Genomic DNA, 20876 nt, shown 5'->3' with positions numbered 1-20876 from the left:
TGGCTCAAATAAGGAAAAGACAAGAGATCCACTCAGAAAAGGAAGGAGATCCACTCAGATAAGAAAATAATTCCTTAATTTGATTTCATACTTTAATTTGATTTATTTCCTTCTTTTCAATTCATATGATATGGCTCAAATAAGGAAAGGACAGGAGATCCACTCAGAAAAGGAAGGAGATCCACTCAGCTAAGAAAATAATTCCTTAATTTGATTTTATACTTTAATTTGATTTATTTCTTTCCTTTCAATTCATATGATATGGTTCAAATAAAGAAAGGACAGAAGACCCATTCTGAAAAGGAAAGAGATCCACTTAGATAAGGAAATAATTTCTTAATTTTTTCCTTTTAATTTGATTTGCTCGAGATCCAAAATGGTAAAAAAGCCATCACCCTCGCTAGTGAAGCAATTCGGTCATAGAGTCGACCTCCAAAATAACCCAGCTAAAGCTTCAGGTTCCAAAATAACCCAGCTAAAGCTTCACACCCTAATCCGAGATAAAGATGAAGAAGGATTTGGAGAGATGTGATCCAAGCAAAAGGATCACACCCCAATCTGAGATAAAATGAAGACAAGTTCGGAGAGATGTGATCCTATATAAATGATCACACCCCAATCCGAGATAAAGACACATGATAAAAATCCGAGATAGAAATCCAGGACAAAGATTCAAGATAAAATGAAGACGGGTTTGGAGAGATGTGATTCTGGAGAAAGGATGACACCCCAATTTGGGATAAAGACCCAAGATAAAAATTCGGGGTAAAGAACTAGGATAAAAATTCAGGATAGAGACCAGGATACAAATCCAGAGTAAAGACGAAGGCGGGTTTGGAGAGATAGTGATACTGGAGAAAGGATCACACCCCAATCCGAAATGACTCACAAATCAACTCGGTGAAATTAGTCTAAGTGAAAGGAGCCGAAATCAGATGAGAAAGCCATGGTGAACATCGTCGGGTTCAAAGTTTAAATATTATAGCATAATACAAAGCGACTACAAGTAAAGAAAATTGCTTCAATGAAGATGCCAAGTCAAAGCAAGAATTCGACTCTGCCAAGTTGAATAAAACATGCAAAGGAAATTCAAATGCAGAGATCACTGCTATTACACCCCGAAAGCCCGAACAACCAGACTATCAGGCTGGGGGGCAACTATTATAAACCTGACAAAGGCCCATATTCTAGAAAGTCCAATAAAGGACAACACAAAAGGAAGGGAATCTTCTATTAATGATGATCCTATCCGGATAGCTAAGCAGTTAGACTTGGGCCCCTAATATTTCTAAGAGGCCCAAAAGTACACTCTTGCTAGGTAACCCATCTATAAATAAGGGGTAAGCCAATAAGGTACATAGATTCTAAATCCTCTCTCTCTCTTAGCTGTAACTGTGCACACACCCTACCCTTTGGCTATGCCGTTTATTATAGTGCAAGGTATTTCTCCTATAGATACCTGAGAGAGGACACACAGATCCAACAGAAACATACCAATCATTAGGTTGGACATCTCGATTTATCAGATCGGAACAACGTGGGACTTATTGGGGCATCATGCTATTTTCGTAAAGAACATATATAATTGTATCAGTAGACTGAGGGGTTTGAGGGCTGAAGATTCTAATGTTTGGAAGAATATTTGGGCATGGAAAGGACCACTAAAAATTAAGTTTCTTATGTAGAAGGTGGCTCATGGTAGACTTTTTTTACGAAGAATTGCATAGCTTAATGGAATGGTGGTAATGACTCTTGTCCAATATGTAATTCGAAGTCTGAATCTATTCTTCATGCGTTATGGGACTGTCATCATGCGAAATCTTTGTGGTGCATTTTACTTCCTGAGGAGTTGTGGGGAATTTTCTTTGTTCGGAATTTTGAAATGTGGCTTCATAATTTCATTGGTGATGTGAGGGGAACTTTAGTGCATGATTTCTGCTTATCTACTTTTTTTATTACTTGTTGGAAGTTATGGAAGTGGAGGAAAGGAACTGTTTATGGTGCTTTGGTTACTCTATTGAGTCATAGGGAGCTTTGGATTCATAATTTTGTTAAAGAAGTGCATGAATCTTTGCAAGTCTCGGCTAGTATGCAATCAGAAAAAGATATGTGATTGTTGATATTACTTGGCAGTTTCCAATGGAGGGTTTTGTTAAGGTTAACATTACTGGTTTTGCTTACAGGTTAGGTGTTTGTAATTCTTTTAAGGCTGAACTCTGGGGTGTCTTACGGGGACTGGAACCAGCTTGGAATTATGGGTTTAGGAAGGTGGTTTTGGAAAGTGACTCTTCTAGTATGGCACTGTGCTCACCTCTTTAGGTGCAGTAGCTCATGAACGTCATCTGATTGCTCGCATTTGTAAGCTTTGATGCAGAGAGATTAGATTGTCAGATTTCATCACACTTTCAGAGAAGGGAACGTTTGTGCAGATTGGATGGCGAATTTTATCTTGGATAACAATGAGAATTTAGATTATTTCGTTAGCGGAGAGCCTCCTCCTGGAATTCAACTGTTGTTCTTGGCTAATCTTGTTGCTATGAGCAGACTTCGTACGTTAATTTTTCAGTAGTTTTTTTTTGTTTTCTTTTCTTTAGTGGGCTTAGGTCCTATGTTTTACCAAAAAAAACTCTTAAAAAATTAATTCTGTCAATACTAATTCTTTTAAAATAGTTTTATTAAAATTTAAATCAAATATGTATTAGCCAGTAACTGAGGAGAAGACTTAGAAAATTATCCAATATATAGTATTGTTCGTTGATATTGGTTGATCGTTGAAGTTTTAACTAAGTTTGGTTTCATGTCCCTTTATATAAATTTATATTAGAAGTGATTTTACTTTAAATCATTAAATTGTAAGTTGCCTTTGTAGGCTATGAACATAAAAGAGGGAAAAATTAAATTTTTTATGCAGAAGAAGCAACCTTTGCCCACCCTCAATCATGTTTTTTTTTTTTTTTGATAACATTAAGGGGCGAAGCCCCACCCTCAATCATGTTTAACCCATGAATCATGCAATAGACATGTTAGGGTTTAAAGTAGATACCTTTATTCGGGTTATTATTCCTGATCAAATGTGTTCTTGATCAATTCTTCAGACTTGAAGAACACAAGTCCTCCGATGGAAATCCACACCACCTTGTTGTCTTGTAAGAGAAGTATTCTTCTTCGAATGCCCAATCTCCTTCAATGGAGGTTGCTAGACTTAAGAGAAGAATAGAGATTGGGTAGTGCCTTTGGTTATTCCAAGAGAGAGATAGCCGCCACACTGATTTGTGTGTTGGCTAAGGTTTCAGTGGAGAAAAACTAAGGAAGAAGAGGGGCTATATATAGATGTGGCGACTCATTAACCTAAGACTAGTTCAAATCAGCGCCCTCATCAAATCCCAATCTTATTGGGTAATTTCCTTAATTTTACCCAATCAATCCAATTGATTAGTTTCCCCAATTTCAGCCAATTAATTTAATTAATTGGTTTCCTTAATTTTATCCAATCAATCCAATTGATTGGTTTCTCAAATTTCAGCCAATTAATCTAATTAATTGGTTTCCTTAATTTTGGTCAATCAATCCAATTGATTTGTTTCCCTAATTTTAGTCAATTAATTTAATTAATTGATTTCCTTTAATTTTAGTCAATCAATCCAATTGATTTGTTTCCTCAATTTTAGTCAATTAATTTAATTAATTGGTTTCCTTAATTTTGGTCAATTAATCCAATTTATTTGTTTCCAATAATCTAATTGATTTGTTTCCAATCAATCTAATTGATTGGTTTCCTTTATTTTCTCCATCTTCAAAAAATCTAATTTAATGACTATATTTAAATTCCAATTTCAGATTCGAAATTCAAAATTAGAATTTAAATTAATTTTATTTAAATTCAAATTTCAAATTCGAAATTCGAAATTAGAAGTCAAATTAATTTTATTAATTTAACATTTAAATTAATTAGGTTACATCATGGCTCAAGTCCAACTTGACTCATGATGCCACCTACTCTCTCTTGGCCCAATATGTGGGCTTTTCCAACTTAGGCCCATTATGCCTTATTGGGCCCAAAACTCATTTGCTAGAATTCAAGACAACTTAAGGTGTTTGTGTGCGACCCATCAGGCCCAACATAGCCACTGACATAAATGGGCTTGGGCCCATTGGGCCCAATCCATCTAATGACAACACAGAGCACTAGCAATGCTTTGTTGTCCCAGAGCTAGTTGAGTTCATCGAATGATCAACCTGTTATACCTATTTGGTTACCGTGTGAATTGTCCTTTCGTATCAGTTATCCATCCCATTGACCTAGGTCAAGGAAAATGTATCAACCCCTATGGTCTAGGGTTAGCTTTTGCCGAAACAGGGAATCTTCATTTACAGACTCTAAAGAACGGGCCATCTCATGACTCCTTTACTATGCATAGATTCTCGAGTCCCATAAATGTCATCCCGGTTTCACCGGTTTATGGATAACCTAATCTCTCACAGAGATTGACGAATTCCTTTAGCTTGTCACACTAGCCCTGAGTACTTAGGGCATGCCCAAAAGTATACCTACGAGTCTCCATTTTTCAGGCAGACAAGATATACAATCAAAGCAAGCCTTCCAGAGCACAGGTCTATATGACAACGTCAGGTCTAAGGAAAGACACACCCAAATAATAAGAGACATTACCTATTGATACTATCTGTGAGATTTCCTTGTAGTGTCTCTTTGTGGATCAGTTCAGTGCGAGCTATTCTCCAATAGGTCCACCCACGAGTCAGCTAAGACATCTCTATGTCTGCAGCTCACGAGGACTCTACCTTGCATCTCCATGCAAGTAGCTGAGTCGTGCTAGTCTTACCCGAGATAACCAATGCCCATTATCGGTATCTCTAGACTAGGAAGATATTTCTGGCAATCGACGTGTGGTGTCATTGAGCCCTCATGATCGTGATCCCTATCACTGATCCTCAATGTGACACCCGTTCTATTCCAAGGGCTTTATCCAGTTACTCATATTCAATATTTGAGACATGCAATATGAAACAAGATAAAGAATGATTTTATTCATAAAATTTATTCATAACTAATAAAGAAGTACATGGGTCCATCTGACTCTCAGATTGTCTCTAGGACACCTATGTACTAACATAAATAAGATCAATTATTTTAAACTGACTTTTAAAATATTATTATTAAAAGGTAAATTAATTTTTTATATTAATTCTTCAAATATAATTCTTTCAAACTCAATTCTTTAAAAAGGAATCTATCCCTATATAACAAATTTGAGTCATCATTCTTGAGCCTGAAATAACAGTAGTCTCCTTCTCACATAACTACATGTCTTTCTCATCTGTGACACGTGTTTTCAAAGCTTCTATATCAAATAACATTAATGTTATTCATCTTTAATTAATTATTCATTTAAAAATTCTTTTTTACTTAATTTTTTTAAACAATACTCGAATTTCTTCAATCGACATTAGACATGATGTACTATTTACAAGTCACCAATTAATCCATATTTTATCAATTAAACCAATTTTTGAGAATTTTAGTGAAAAATTTAAATGCCTGTATTTTGATATTTTAATTAATTTTTTATTATAAGGGAAAATAATATTCTAAAATTAAACTATTTTTTCCTTAAACTTTTCATATATTTCACATGCATTTCAAAATATTTATATAATGTGCCGAATAATTGTTAGTTTTATTAAAATTTAAGTCAAACGAAACTAAATCTTAATCAATAACTGAAGAATATACTTGAAAATTTATCTTAAATATAATGTTGGTTGACCTAATAAGGGGACTAATCTCATAAGTTGAGCCTAATCCAATTCGGAATATTTTTGGCAGAAGTTTGTTAATCCCATGATCTCTGGCTTTCAAGTAGGATGGTAACTTGGGACAGAACTTGGATGCTACAAGTTTGAATGGTATGATTGGAACGAGAAAGAGATATGTCCATGTAAAGCATTTCGATGCTCAAATCAGTGTTTGAGTAAATGAATATGTAATATAGAGAAGATAAATGTATCTTGGTATTTGCCTCTCGAATTATAATGAGCGGCATGACCTGCTTGTAGGCTCGATTGGCTGCCTTTGTGTGATGGTTTAGTTGATATGCCTTCTGATGGACTTATTTGGTGGCCTTTAAAGCTTACCTCTTTAGTGAGATGCCTCTTCATGAACAACATTGCTAAGACTTAGAAGCAAGCTTGTATATTCCATTTAGTCTTTGGATGGATGAGGTGATAATTAGCTTTAAGCTTTTTCTAATATGTGGGATAACATATATGCGCATCTTACATATTTCTTTAGGATTGCTTTGGGTTTGATTGCTTCTGTGCTCTCTATTAAGAATAATGGTTTAGAAGTCCCACATCATGTATATCTCATTGTATTTTCTTTCCTTTAAGTTATATAATAGAACCTTGTTAGGAATGTGGCTTCCATACTCAAGAGGGGGTGAATTGAGTATTACAAGATTTTTGCAAAAGCCCTCTTCTAGTTTCTAAATAATCATTTCAAGTATACTTTGATATGTGGAAAGCTAATCAATACATTCAGACAATCCATAATATATAATATATCACAAGTATAGAACTTATACTAGCACATACAAGATATCAAAGAAGCAATTAAAGTGCTAGAAATAAAGAGTTTAGAGTTTAGAGAATTGCAAACACAATATATCCTGATTCAGTCCCACCACTTGTGACCTTCGTCCAGACTGAAGCCGCTCGATCAACTCTTTCACTAATGGTCAAGCTTCACGGGTGCTTGACAAACCTTTACAATCTTCCAAGACTTCGAGTTCTTGGATACCTTTCAATCTCCAAGTTTACGGGTACTTGGCAACCTTACAATTCACTCCAAATTTACTTAAGTATTTGGTCACCTCTCAAACAATGAGTCTCACAACCTTTTCAACTCAAGAATACAAGGAGGGAAATATGTGGAAATGAATATACACTCTCAAAGTGTGGATATACAACTTGAAGCACTATGGGTATATGGATTTTCAAAATATGAGCTCAAATATGTTTGATCTTTGAAAGATATGAAAGAATATGCAAGTGATAGTGTAGAAGCTCTCAAAGTATGTTTAATATGTGTAGGAATGATGCCCAATGTTTTTGAGTCATTGTGAATGCATATATAGTGTTTTCATTGAAAACTAACCGTTGGAAAACTAGCCGTTGGAAAACTAGCCATTTATAGCCGTTGGGATCTCATTCAAAAAACTAGCCATTTTATAGCTGTTTATAGCCGTTGGGACCACTTTTGAAAAATTAGCCGTTTTATAGCCGTTGGAATATGTTGCAGTGGTAATCGATTCCCAACTTGACAGCAAAAACATTGTTTTGTATTTTGGCTATAATTTGAGTTATACTTGTCGGATTGATCTGATCTTGGTCTCTTTGGAAAGATAAAAGAGATATCTACAACTTTTATGAAGAACACATGATCCAAATCCATCATCTTAGATACGAAAAATTGTATGGAAGGAAGCAGCGAAATTAAGCAACAAATTTTAAGTTCAAATGTGTTCTAGCTTGCTTCCAACTACTTTTTGTGAAAGATCTTGACTTGATAAATATGTTTTGAAGTTATAAAATATGTCAAGGATCTTTTCCATGGATTTTTCAAATTTCTTTCAAGTATATGAAGGTTATGATTATGCAATTTGAAAAACATGTTTACTTTAAGAAAAACTTTGAGCTCATGCAATGCAATCTATCATATACCCTCACATATATTCTAAGTCTTAAAGATATATTCTAAATATAATTTTAGACTTAGCTTCATGTCTTGTGTCTTGGATCTTTTCTTGAACTTGATGCTTTGACTTGTTGAATATGACAATGCTTGACACTTTGTTGGTTTTGATCATTTTTCACCATGGTTATGATATTGAGCTTCTCTTAGATGTTGTCCATGGTTAGTTATCTTTGATCTTGGTGTTGCTCTTCCAATTATTCCTTGTTGCTCTTGATCAAAGCTTTTCTCTTTTTGTTGTTGCCACTTTGTTATCATCAAAACATACCTTGTATTTACAAACCTCCCCTGTGTAGTTTAGACACACGAATTACTCACAAAATTTTCGGATCTTGATATTTAACATGGTATCCAGAGCCTAACAAGAGAAATTCTAATCTACTTTCCCTTATTTCTTATTTCCATAATTTTAATATGATAATAGAGAGATATCATCCTCTATAAGGGATTTTCACTGCCATCGTTAGTTTCCAGCACCACCGACCACAACCACCGTCGTTCGTAACTGAAAAAGTTTTTCGGGGATCGTTTTGATCAAAAAGTATGTCAACGGAATTAGAAGGAGCCGATCTACCCAACACCATAGGACCTACCGTCAAAAGAGATCCCACATGCTCTCCGTTCTCATCACCATCACTTTACTGCCCGTTTTCGTGGTTCAGATCTCCCTATTGTTGCAGCGTTCTGGCTTGTTCAGTTCGTAGGTGCTACCATCGCCCCTGTTCCAGCCTCGTTCATCAATTAGTTCATCCTGTTCGTGAAGGTGTTGTTCGTTCTTACTGTTACTCGTTTGTTGTTTGCTATCATCGAAGCCAGCAACCACCATAGCCTCGTTTCTGTTCGTGTTCTGTTGTTGGACAGACTGTCGCATTTTGCTGTTCGCATGTTAATGGATCTGCCATCGAACCAGCATGCCATCATCGTAAGACCACCAATCCGTACCTATTCGTGTGGATATATGGTTTTTGCACCACTTTGTCTCTTAGTTTGCTTCGGTTCTACCGCTGCATCTTTGGCTTCTCATCCCGTTACCTCTTAATCTTATTTTTCATTTTTGTGGATTTTATTCAAGTTTGATCTGCCATGATTTGATCTCTATTTTTCAGTTTTCCATTGTTTGGCATATTGTTCTGACTAGGCTTGTATCTGGCCACTTTAATTTCATTTCCACATGTTTGTTGTGTTTTCAGTGTTTTTATTTGTGTTTAGCATTATTTTGGTCTTTCATTAAGGGGGAAACCAGTGTTGCTCGCCAACTATTTGATGAAATTCTTGAGAGGGATCTGTTCAGTTGTCTTTGTCAACGTCTGTCGTGGTCATCCGTACTACTAGCTTTATAGACTAATGGTCATTCCCGATGATTTGTTGTGCTACCAATTTTTCCGGCTTATGTTTCGTGAAGCTTCATTTTTAATCTTCTTTCTTCCCAAAATAAAGTGTTCATGTTATTCACCCTCCATCTTGAAGGGTAGTGTTAAGAAGTTCCTCATTTATGGGGAGTATCGTTCATGCTGCTAATGTTCATTCCAGTAGCGCAGTTGTTTTGCCGATGTTCATCACGACACGTTGATGGTCATTCCAGTTCACGTGTCTTTGCTGATGCTCATTTCAGCACCCTCCATGTTGCTGATATTCATTCTAACTGTCGATGTTCATTCTGGTCGTCCATGTTGCGGATGGTCATTCCAGCATAGTTGTTTATGCCGATATTCATTCTGAAACCGTCCATGTTACTGATGATCATTCTAGCATAAATATTTTAGCTGATGTCCATCTCAGCAATGTTTCATTTCATCGATGTCCATCCCGAATCCATTTTACCACACTGTTGATTTTGGTTCCTCTCTGTAGGAGATTTATTTTGATGTTATGTTTCTTAGTCTTTCTTATTCAAGCTTATTGTATTCGATTTATATGCTCCAGCTTGAGGGGGAGTGTTAAGAATATTGGTAGAATAGAAGTTTAGAAGTCCTACATCATATATATCTCATTGTATATCTTTTCCTTTAAGTTATGTAATAGAACCTGTTTTGTGTAGTTTAGACACATGGATTACTCACAAATCTCTGGGATCCTGATATTTAATAGGATCCATGGACTTCTATTATAATTTGTAGCCCATATTTCTCGTTCAGATAAAGCATTTTACATTCAACTATTATCCTGGATGTTTCATGTCTCATTGACGATTATTCTCCGGTTGATATTAACCGTGAAACCAACTGGATCACTCCATGAGTGGAAAGTTTTATCGTATATTCCTAACATTTTTGTCACAAGAGAATTGGAACTCATGCTTAGTCCTCCAATTAGAAACAACCCCTTTTGGTAGTTCACTCCTAATTTTACTCCATGGTGTGTTTGTTAATATTCTATTCCAATATCGTTGGAGAAAAAAATAAGAAAAAGAAAGAAGCAATATTACAAAAGTATGTTCAAGTAAGGGGTTCGCGGTCAGGATTGGATCGATTTTGAAGCAAAAATCATCTAATCCAATCCCTTTGGTTTGATATTTTTCCAAATCTGATCTAATCCAATCTAATTTTATTTGGTTTGGATTGGATCAATTTTCAATTTTTTGAAAAGTCTAAAATTTCAGCCATAGTAAAACAAGTCTAAAAATTCATGAAGTGTTAAAATAGAGTAATAGACAATAAAAACTAAAATAAGATAGTTTGCTATCAGTAACATCCAAGATTCTCTGTCTACAAAACAACAAGATTCCAAGTCACCATCTTTCTCTTCCATAATTCACTCTTTTAACTTGCTCAATGCTCACTCTATTGTCTTCAAAATAACCAGCAAGACAACAACTTTCATGAAAATAAGAGATTAAGAGAGGGTTCAAGCAACAAAAAATTTAAAATAAATACATGAACAATTGAAATTAAAAAATAGCAACTTACATCATCAACTTTTAATCGAAATCCGCACCAAAATTATCATTACCTTTAGAGGAGATGGAAGGGACAGCGACAATGGTGCAGTGGAGGGAGCCTCTGGATTCTGGAACGAAAGTGGGTTCTTCAGACAGAAGAGGCACGACACGGGTGGGTATGAATTTAGGAATAGTCCATTCTAGAATTTGAAACAAAGGGAGTTACTGAACTAGTTGAAAAGGGCATTAACGAAATTTCAAAAATAATAAATACATAATACATTGGATCGATTTTCACCAACTAAACTGAAAAACGATCCAATCTAATTCTAATATGTGATTTTTTTTGGTTTTCGGTTTTTCAATTTTTAGTTAATTTTATTATTGATTTCTCGGTTCGATCACTGCGGTTTGAATCGGTTTGGATCGGTTAATGAACAACCCAATGTTCAAGTTGAGTAATTGAGAAACAATTCCTTTTTTATGTGTCTAACAAAATTTTTTCTCCAATAATTTCAAAAACTGAAAAACTTTTGAAAATTCAACTCAATAACAATCAAATTCTACGAGAAGGATAATTTTTAGAATGAAGATTATGCAATCAACTGTTAGCTGAACATTATGTTCATCAGTCCTTGGATATTTTATGGTACTTAAAAAGCATGGAATTTCAAGTTGGAATAGGATAATGGAAGACATGGACTTGACATGGAACGACATATTTTCACTACCTAGCAATTTGCTTGAAGTCAAATATTGAAATTTGTACTACAATTCTAGTCAGGCGCAGCGCAATGCATGGACAATATTTTGTGATCATAATAATATTACTATATTAGTCATATAATATTGTGTCTTCCTAGAAGTTATATAGCACAACATCTAACGCAAAAGGATTGGATGGAAAAAGTAAAAAAATAATTCTGCTTACCAAGAACTAGTCATTTACAGTTTCGAGCGATAGTATCATTCAATATAAAAACTTGTGCAATTATTGGCTAACAAAATAGGAATTGCTTGTGCATGAAGATGCGGAATTCGTGAAATATGGAAACATTATTTATTGATCAAAGTTGAGAATTTTTTAGCCAGCCCTGTCTCCTTCAAAGAAAAGATATTCTTTAATAATTAATGGGTTTTATTATTCTCCTTCAACATAAGATAGGTATCTTATGTTGTAGAGATAAAATGGGTGGGTCCCACCATTACAAGAAAAAAGAAAAAAAAGAAAAAGGTGAGGTGCGGAAATCGAAGTGAGAGAGTAGGAGAGAAGTAATCTTATGCAAAAGGAGAGTAATATTTCCCATAATTAATATGTGTTTTTGTTTTTCTTTGGTACATCCAAGGAGATAGCAGCCTAAAACTCCAGAAATCCAGTCACTGGATCAGATAAGCAAGCAAAAAAAGTGCTTTATTTTTTGTTTTAATAACTTCACATGAGAGTTAGAGAAAGTCAGAAAGAACAATCAAGATCAGCAATGTAGAATGATACTTCTGAAAGATATACAGAGAATGTGAAGGACATGTGATTTTCTTTCATCTTCTGCAGACTCTGCATATTATCCCAGCATAGCCCTGAAATAGTTGAAATGTCAGTAACACTCTTGGGCTATTCCTATCTGTATTTGGATTGATAAAATAACATGAAATTTTGGTTGATTGGTCAAAGTATCTTTATTTTTTTAAAAATATTAATATGCCCCACTTTGAAAATTATTTACCAATTTAATCTTATTCTGACCTAAGTTGATCACATCAGCCACGTAAAATACTCCAATATTAAACGTAGCGTGATTTCATTTATCCTTTAATCAAAGTTGACCGCATGAGTTGGGGCGGACTGAACTTGTCTCTTCCTAAATTTTAATTTTATTATTAGGAAAAAAGAAGTATCATTTAAAAGGACACAACTGTGTAAATTTGTATGACTGGTCATACTTTGTTTAAATTTGAAAAGTTGTTTTTTTCGCTCCCCTCAGTCACATCGCTGAGGTGTAAAGTGAAAAAAAGCCACTTTTCATTTTCAGAATTACGAGTATGACCGGTCATATTCTGTGTAAGTCACTAAAAAGACACAACTTGCATCCTTTTAAATGACACACACTAAACCCTTATTATTATAATCTAAAATAATATTTTTAAATAATAATAACTTATTAATGTTAATAATTAACCGCTTTTCTAAAAATACTCATAATAATTAATTCCTCTTATTAATCTTAATAAATAGTTTCCATTTTTCTTATATTGCTGGAAAAAATTATTTCATGTAAAAAAAATAACTATGTACTAAAGATAATATATAATTATAATGGTAAAATTATTTTTTCTCTCTCCGTCACATCAGTCGACAATATCTGAAGAGAGAGAAAAATAAAATAACTTTAATATTATAATTATGTACTACACGTAATACATAGTTTTTTTTTTTTTGCATGAGATGATTTTTTTTCAGCACCATAAGAAAAGGATTTCCGTAATTAAATTTATAATTTTAATATTTTATTTCTTCCCTCACCTTAAATTCTGGGTTCACCATTGCGCATGATCCCGTCGAAGATGAATGAAATCATGCTATTGTGTAAAGTTGAAGTTTAGGGCAGCGCCATGTAGTTGACTTTGACTAAAATGAGATAAATTGATAAATAATTTTCCAAATGAGATAAATTGATAATTTATATTTTTAAAATAAAATTTCAAATTTTATTTTTACTTGTGTATATCTTTAAGAAAGAGAGAGCAGTGAACTACTTATTTACGTGTATTTACTATATAAAATTAATTGATTGGTACTTGGTACAATGTTAGTTGGCAATGATCACCAAGTTGCTTATACCTTGCAACAATGGTGGAAGACTTCCTCAAATATTTTTTTTTAACTTTCTTGTTGTTTTTGCCGTTTTTGGTATTGTCAACTACTTTTCATTAACTATCCATTTATTCTTTTAAGTACTCTTTTGTCTATAGGAAGCTATATATACTACTAGCCTAGCTGTTAGGGTCAGTTTCTTATTATGCCAGTAACCTCTCATGCATTTGCAAGTCCTTCTTTGCATGTGCATCATGTTAAATACTACAGCAATAGTGGTAGCCATGAGTTTCACAAAAGTCTTTAATAAATCTCCTTGAAGTACCAGTTAGAAGAGAATGAAAGCAAGAAAGATATGAAGACTATTTCTTTCACAAAGAAAGTTGGGGCACATGGGAGAAGATACTTATCTTATCTGGTTAACATTTTGAAAAGTATACATATATTAGTAATTGATCAATAGTACAGAAAGCACATGACAAATGTATTGAAGGCCACTCAAAACATTGCACACCAACTCCAAAACATATTGTGGGGTAGAATATCACCCAAGCCAAAAAGTTAGGGGAATACAGTAAAGATAACAACCCCATAAACAAAGCAAGAGAAGGAAAAGGGGTAGGTGGTCCTACACACCCTTTTACAAGTATCCCACACAGGCTGTTAAAGGGAACCAAATAATGCAAATTCTGATGGGTCACATGGACTAGAAAGCAAACTGACACCACACATGCCCTTGTTTCCCAATTGCACATGCACATGGTGACTGTTCCCTAAGTCTCCCACCACTTAATAACAACACATCCTAAACCTTTTTTTTTCTTGAACTATGCAATGAAAAGCACACACAAACTACATTAAAATTCTCACAACATCTCACAAATAAAAAAAATAAACAAAAACATTTGGTCCTATCTAATATTATACACAAGGATTAACTGAAAGTAAACTATAGTTAGCACATTACATATGCTATTAAGCATACATAACTTTTTTTATGTCTTGAGCTCTTCAGGGTCAATCTCTTGTTCCTTATTTCTCAGTTGAGATTGGATTTATAAAGAGGGCTCTATGGTACAATGGGGACGAGTTGCCAATAATGTGCATTGCAAGTGCCTGTGGCAAGTGATTAAGTGGTCATTGGTGAGTCCAGCTGCTTGCATAAATGAATGAACCACTGTTGGACCAACGAACCTAAAGCCCCTCCTAACCATGTCTTTGCTTATGCTCTCTGATTTTGATGTCTTTACTGGGATCTTGTGGCCAAACTTGTATTGGGTGGAGATAGGTTTGTGATTGACAAACCCCCAAATGTACTTGTCAAATGAACCAAAGTTTTTCTTAACCTGTAATTCAACAATTTTCAAAAGCAAATATTAGCAAATGCTTAGTAAATAGAAATGTTTATTGCTTGATTTGTATTATCAGCTAAATGAACAAAAATTATCACCCCCCCTCCCTTTCCTTCTCCTCATCAAAAAAATACTCCCTATTAAACTCAGAGTAATGAGGGTAAAGATAAGGACAATTCTTGCCTCCAGTCTTATTCTTGCATATTTGTAAAGAGACGGTTTCCGTGATTTGAACACGTGACCTTTTAATCATAAAGGAGAAGATTTATGACTAATCTAGACCTACCCTCTTTCTTTCTCCTCATCAATGAAAAACTTTTTTTTTTTATACTTCATTAAAATTTAATTGCTAACTAATATTAAAAAACAGCAACTAAAATTTTGTAATATATGACAAGTTGATGTGGTTTAAAAATTTGGCAGAGATCAATCAACTCATGTGGGGTCAGGCATGAAAGTTCTAACCTATTGGAACATGCTTGTCTGTAGCTTACTTGTCAGTGGGTGAATTAAAGAGAAAATAATAAGATGTAACTGTAAACAAATTTCCATTAATACTATTTTAACTAGCTGTGCTTCCCTTCTAGAATATTCACTTAAACCAGCTCAAACTACTGTTTAGGGGGGACATGATATGTAAAGAAGAGAGACCAAGTAAAAAAGAGTGATGAAAAGGGCACATTTTTTAAGGCTTAATCCTTGCTTACCTCTAAAATTTGGTTAGCATTATCAACAACTCCTCGAACTTTGCTTATATCAATGCCATATTCTGAACTAATAGACATCATTTGCTTATCAGTAAAGTTGGCCACAATTTCTGCATCAAATTCTGAAAATGCAGCCCTGTACATAATTTAAAATTATTACTTTCCTTCCTTTAAAGGACAAACAAAAAATATGTTTATGTTGGTGCATATGCAATTATGTATATGAATGCCTTTTTAGCAGAATCAAACCTGAAATCTAGGCGTTTCTTCAAAGTTGAGGTCCAATCAGATCCAACCTGAGCGCCACTTAAAACTAGAAGTTCAAACAACATCCTGAATGGACAATAGTGTTTTTGTTAGTCATCATCATTTTGTGTTTGGTGTGATTTGTGTGTTTGTGTGACAGAAAAAGAGAGTAGTGGGGGTTTACTTGTCATCATGAACTGGAACTCCCCATTCTTCATCATGATAAGCAATATAGATGGGATCTATTTATCATAAGAGACATTGAGATTAACACATTTTGTTTTCAGATTAAGCACCATTGCACTGAGTATAAAAAAGGATATGAATTTGTATCAAAATATTTGCTATGAATTACCTGAATTGGCTGTTATAAAGCTGCATCTCTTCTCCTCCTCAGTTGTCTTTGATGTCAAAGTGCTTGAAGGATCAAGAGGAACAACTCTCTCAAACTTTGCAGACTTTGATCTTCCATAATGTGCAATCTTCATTTTTCTTTGTGCCTGTTGCAGTGCCATTTGTTCCCTCCTCACTGCAGCTATGCTCCCTGGGGAGTTAGTGATCAAAGAGGAAGAGTAACTCAATGATGCCTCTATAGAAGCAGAAAGGCCTGAACCACATGACCCTTCCTTAAAACTCTTGGACTTTTTTCTCTCTAAAGTTGGAGTTTTTATCGAGTTTCTTGGGATTATTACAATCTTTTCAGAACTTGAATTCAGCCCATTATTGTCATTGCCTCTCTTTATTGCTGGAGGCCTTGGGGACTTTGACTTTGGAGAAACTGGGGGTGTCAATGAAGTCTTGCTTGGAAGTGGTAGTGGTGGTGGAGAAAGTGACTTTGGTGTCACTTTCTTAATTGAATTTCTCCTTTCAAGGTTTGGTACACGATTACAAGTTGGTTGAAGGACTGGCCTTCCATTGATTCTAGCGACTGAAGGTGTGGTGGTGGTAGTGGCTTCTATGCCTAAAGTGACTTTGGTCTTGAAGCTACTCATTATGTGTGCTTAATTGGAAAGTGTGATTTTGAGGAAGAGTGTTAACAAAGAAAAGGACTAATGTTAATGGATAAGGAGAGGAATAGCAGAATGATCAGAGGAAAAGAGAGAAGAAATATGAAGGATGTGATGAGGGATTGAAGGAGAGGGAAGGGAAGGATGTGGGGTTTTATAAACTGTAGGGAAGGTAGGGACAGATAGAGGGGAAGTTGTAACATGGGAAGGTGGGGATCTGCCATACAACCTCTTGTGAGGGGCATTACTTTTTGCAAACTAAACCACGAGGGGTGAATGTGACACACGCCACTTGGCAATGTCTCAAGATGATTATTGTTATTAATTCTTATGATGAATATTGGTATTAGATTTATCAGGTTTTAATTCGTAGAGAATCATATATGGAAGCTTATTAGAGGATTCGTTGGGTGGGATAATATTGTGATGTGCTGGAATCAACACCAACCATTTTTATTTTCATTTTTACATGTAACTTCCCCCATTTCAAAGTATATGCAGTAGATATGTGTCTTCTTAAGAATTTTTAGTGTTGGAGTGATGGATAAGAAGGATGAAAAGGCAAGAAAAAGACCAATCAATGGGTCCATTCTTTTTATCTGTATGGAATCTCACTCTTCTTTTTCTTTCTCCCTATGTATGTAGAGGTAGGATCTTTTGATACTGGTGTCAAATTTGAAGTTTGACACCTCATCTGAGAGCCGTCAGATCAAAAAAGATCAACGACTCTGATTTGTAAGCATATGACACCGTTGATCTTTTTTGATCTAACGGCTCTTAGATGAGGTGTCAAACTTCAAATTTGACACCAGTGTTAAAAGATCCTTAGCTCATGTATGTAATACTAGAGTGCATCAACTATTAAAGTTAGTCTATTTACTTCTTTATGGTTAATGTGGGATGAGTTACACTTATTTCTACCTTTAGTGAAATATGTATTAGGGGAGTATTGAAGATATACTTGTATGAGGTCCTTTATAAGAACCATTACAAATTGAGCACTGAGAACAAAGGTTATTTTGTGATTAAATTAAACGGTGTTGTAACTATAAAATAAGAGAGACTATTTTGTGGGGGGTTTTAATGACACTTAAAGTGAGAAATTTTCTCTTTTTTTTTGTTCTTATATTTCTGTACAACTTATGTTTTTATGTATTTTCCAGGGAAACTTAATTTTATATGCTTTTCAAGAGTGGTCCTAACTACTGATATTAACTTACACTTCATGAAAATAATGGAAGATATCTCGAGTTAAAGAAATTTTGAGTCTTAATCCTTACAGGTTGGATGAATGACTTGTTCACTTGGATTGAAGATATGATATGCCTAAAAGTGTAGGCTCTCATAGTCATATGGCTAGTTACAATTCTCTCTATAATATATGATCTTCTCACCAATCAAGATATCTTTGCATTTTTAGCTTCCCTTATTGGAAGGTTTCATCTCTAGTATCTGTCATTTTCTTAAGTTAAATAATATGGAACCAAATCTTATAAAAAAAAAAAGGACCAGTGGACATAAGATAGAAATCTCAAGTCTCAATTTATTTAACTAGAAGAAAGGTCATAATGCTCTAGACCCCTTTCGTTTAATTTTTTTATTGAGTTTTTTTATACATCATCATTCAACCAAAGGAGTTATTGAACTAAAATATCACTTAATTGAAAGTTAAGGGATGAATTTGATAAGCATCACTTCAACCCAAAATCTTAAGACGTTGGGTGAAGAAATATTAATTTTTTTGTATCTCTCTAACACACACTTTTACCTAAGAGTCTTTTAGGCTTGAAGCATGAATATGGCACAAGCTCATTTTTTGTTTACCTTATGCTTTCTTTAATTCCACGTGAAATTAGGAGCAGTGATAATCGAATTCATGTCCATTTAGTCACTCCAGATCTAATACCATATAAAGAATCATTTCAACCAAAAACATTAAAAGACATACGTGAAATTTAATAATTTTGTATTTCTGAAATAGAATTGACATGAAAGTCAAAGTTTGGTATTAGTGGCTGGTTCAGGGGAGAAAATCAAAATATGGATTTCTTTTCTTTTCTTTTTTACTGATCGAATGTCCAGATTTCAATACAAACTAGACTTTATTTTACCTCCATAGACTTGTAGCCATTCTTTTTACCTTTGCTTCCAAGTGAGACTTCATTATTCCATATGGGAAGAACAGAAGAGAGATGTGTAAAAAAGAAAGTACCTGCAGGCATATAGTTGTTTTTCTATATCTAAATTCTGTAACTGTCATTGAATCCTCAACCAGGGGGAGCTGGTGATAGGAAGGGATAGTCTTTTTAGATTTGAGTATTTATTTTAATTTTTTGGTCATATAATTAAGGGATTTGCATTTGTCATTTAACATGACACAACAAACTTTTCTACACACACAACATTTTGTGGGACCCACACTTTTTGAAGAAAAAAAAAAATTACGGCACGCAAAACAAATCTCTATAACATTACACAATCACTTTTCCTACAACATAACTCTTATAAAACCCTATAATTAAGTATTGCATTAATAATTACATACAGGACTCAAAGTCGAAATCATTACATAAGTTAGAATAATTCCTAGTCAATTGATTCACCTGTTTGATGGTGTTAGAATCAAATTTTGGTTATTGTTATTGTTAGCTACTTTCATAGATGCCGAGTGGTAACAAACTAACAACAATGTTACGTGGACAACGATTTTGATAGTACTTAATTGAACATATGTTAAGTTAATAGCTACCATGTTCTTATACCTATCTTTACGCAAGCATGTAGCATAAAACGAGGAAAGGCATCTCACTTTATAAAATTCCCTGCAGGTTATATTCCCTTTTCCTTTTATAATGCGTGATTGATTATTCGCTGACTACTCTGTAACTTTTATAACTTTGGTTGGTAGTTACAAGTTCTTTTTCGTTTTTTTTTTTTGGGTACAGGTAGTTACAATTTCTTAAATACTGTATACAATGTATCTTGATAGAACCATTTTTGGAAGAAGGTAAAAGTAGTTGCATGCTTTATGTATCTCCAAATAAATAAAGTTGTAAGTTTTTTTTTTTGAAATTGTTCCAAGAGTATCTCCTAGCCGAAAAGCCAAGGACTAATTCCCTCGACGCGACCGTGGGTACAACCTTTTTCAACAAAGCGTTTTCTATATATACGGCCAAGAATCGAACTCCTATAAGCATATTTAAAGGATCCAGTTATCTACCAACTGTGTCGGACCTTGTTAGTTAAAGTTGTGCGCTTTAAAAAAAGAAGAGAATTTTGAGAGTGAAAATATTTATTACAACTAATTACATGTGGAGTCATTAATATATATATATATATATATATATATATATATTATTAATAACTTCACATATATGTATATACTAAATAAATATATGTGTATATAAATTAAATTATTTTAACGAAGACAAGGGACAAATGATGGTAAACTAGACCCCAAATGCATTTTGGAAATAGCAGCGTTTTGTTACTTTTGCCCAATATGCATTTTACATATTTGATCCTAATGGATCAATGTTGCCTGTTGGATTTATGGACTGGTAGTTGATGTGTATAATGATCCTATAGGGTAAATCTTAATTAGAGATTTAATTTAAGGATTTAAATGTCATAATTAGATTTAGTGAGTGATTCCGAGTATTTTGACTGTAATCATGACTATGTTATGAACAGTGCGTTCTGCCGGAGAATTTACAGTTTTGTGAATTAACCGGTAGAGCTTAAAAAGAGCAAAATAATTTTAGAGGCATAATTTGATAATTCTGACGAAAAATATGAGTTCAGAACGAAAAATTGTATAGTCTGGCACTTTCCGTGAAAATCTCGTGAATAGTGTTTCTACCGGGTATTTTGTACTGCTGTTTAAGCAACCGGTAGAGCCCAGAAACAAATAATTGATGAAATAAGAATAAGAAAGTCCAATATATGCCAAGCAAGTCAATATAGGCCCAAGAAAATGATAAGTTTATAAGTGTTAAGTTTCAGAAATAAATAAAGTACAGTTAATGGTTCACAGTGCATTTCATTAAAAACGGTGCAGAAACGGTACTGCGAATTATGAATATTGTTCCTTAGGAAATAAAAAA

General features: G+C 34.2%; 1 protein-coding gene across 1 annotated transcript; it reads right to left on the bottom strand.

Annotated features, from left to right (window-relative positions):
* Positions 1–14373: 14373 nt before the first annotated feature.
* Positions 14374–16755, bottom strand: LOC133294598 (uncharacterized). The gene is made up of 5 exons (XM_061493300.1): positions 16119–16755; positions 15948–16005; positions 15767–15850; positions 15518–15653; positions 14374–14804 (listed from the first exon to the last, which is right to left on the bottom strand). Exons 1-5 carry the CDS (start codon positions 16753–16755, stop codon positions 14514–14516), a joined length of 1206 nt encoding a protein of 401 aa, XP_061349284.1. The 3' UTR covers positions 14374–14513.
* Positions 16756–20876: the final 4121 nt, after the last annotated feature.

This window comes from Gastrolobium bilobum, unplaced genomic scaffold, assembly GCF_033153095.1.
Source record: "Gastrolobium bilobum isolate Gb01-03AN ecotype WA unplaced genomic scaffold, APGP_CSIRO_Gbil_v1 utg16813, whole genome shotgun sequence".
NCBI classification, from domain to species: Eukaryota; Viridiplantae; Streptophyta; class Magnoliopsida; order Fabales; family Fabaceae; genus Gastrolobium; species Gastrolobium bilobum.
Note: the sequence above shows the minus strand (reverse complement) of the source record. Positions and strands in the feature narration are given on the sequence as shown.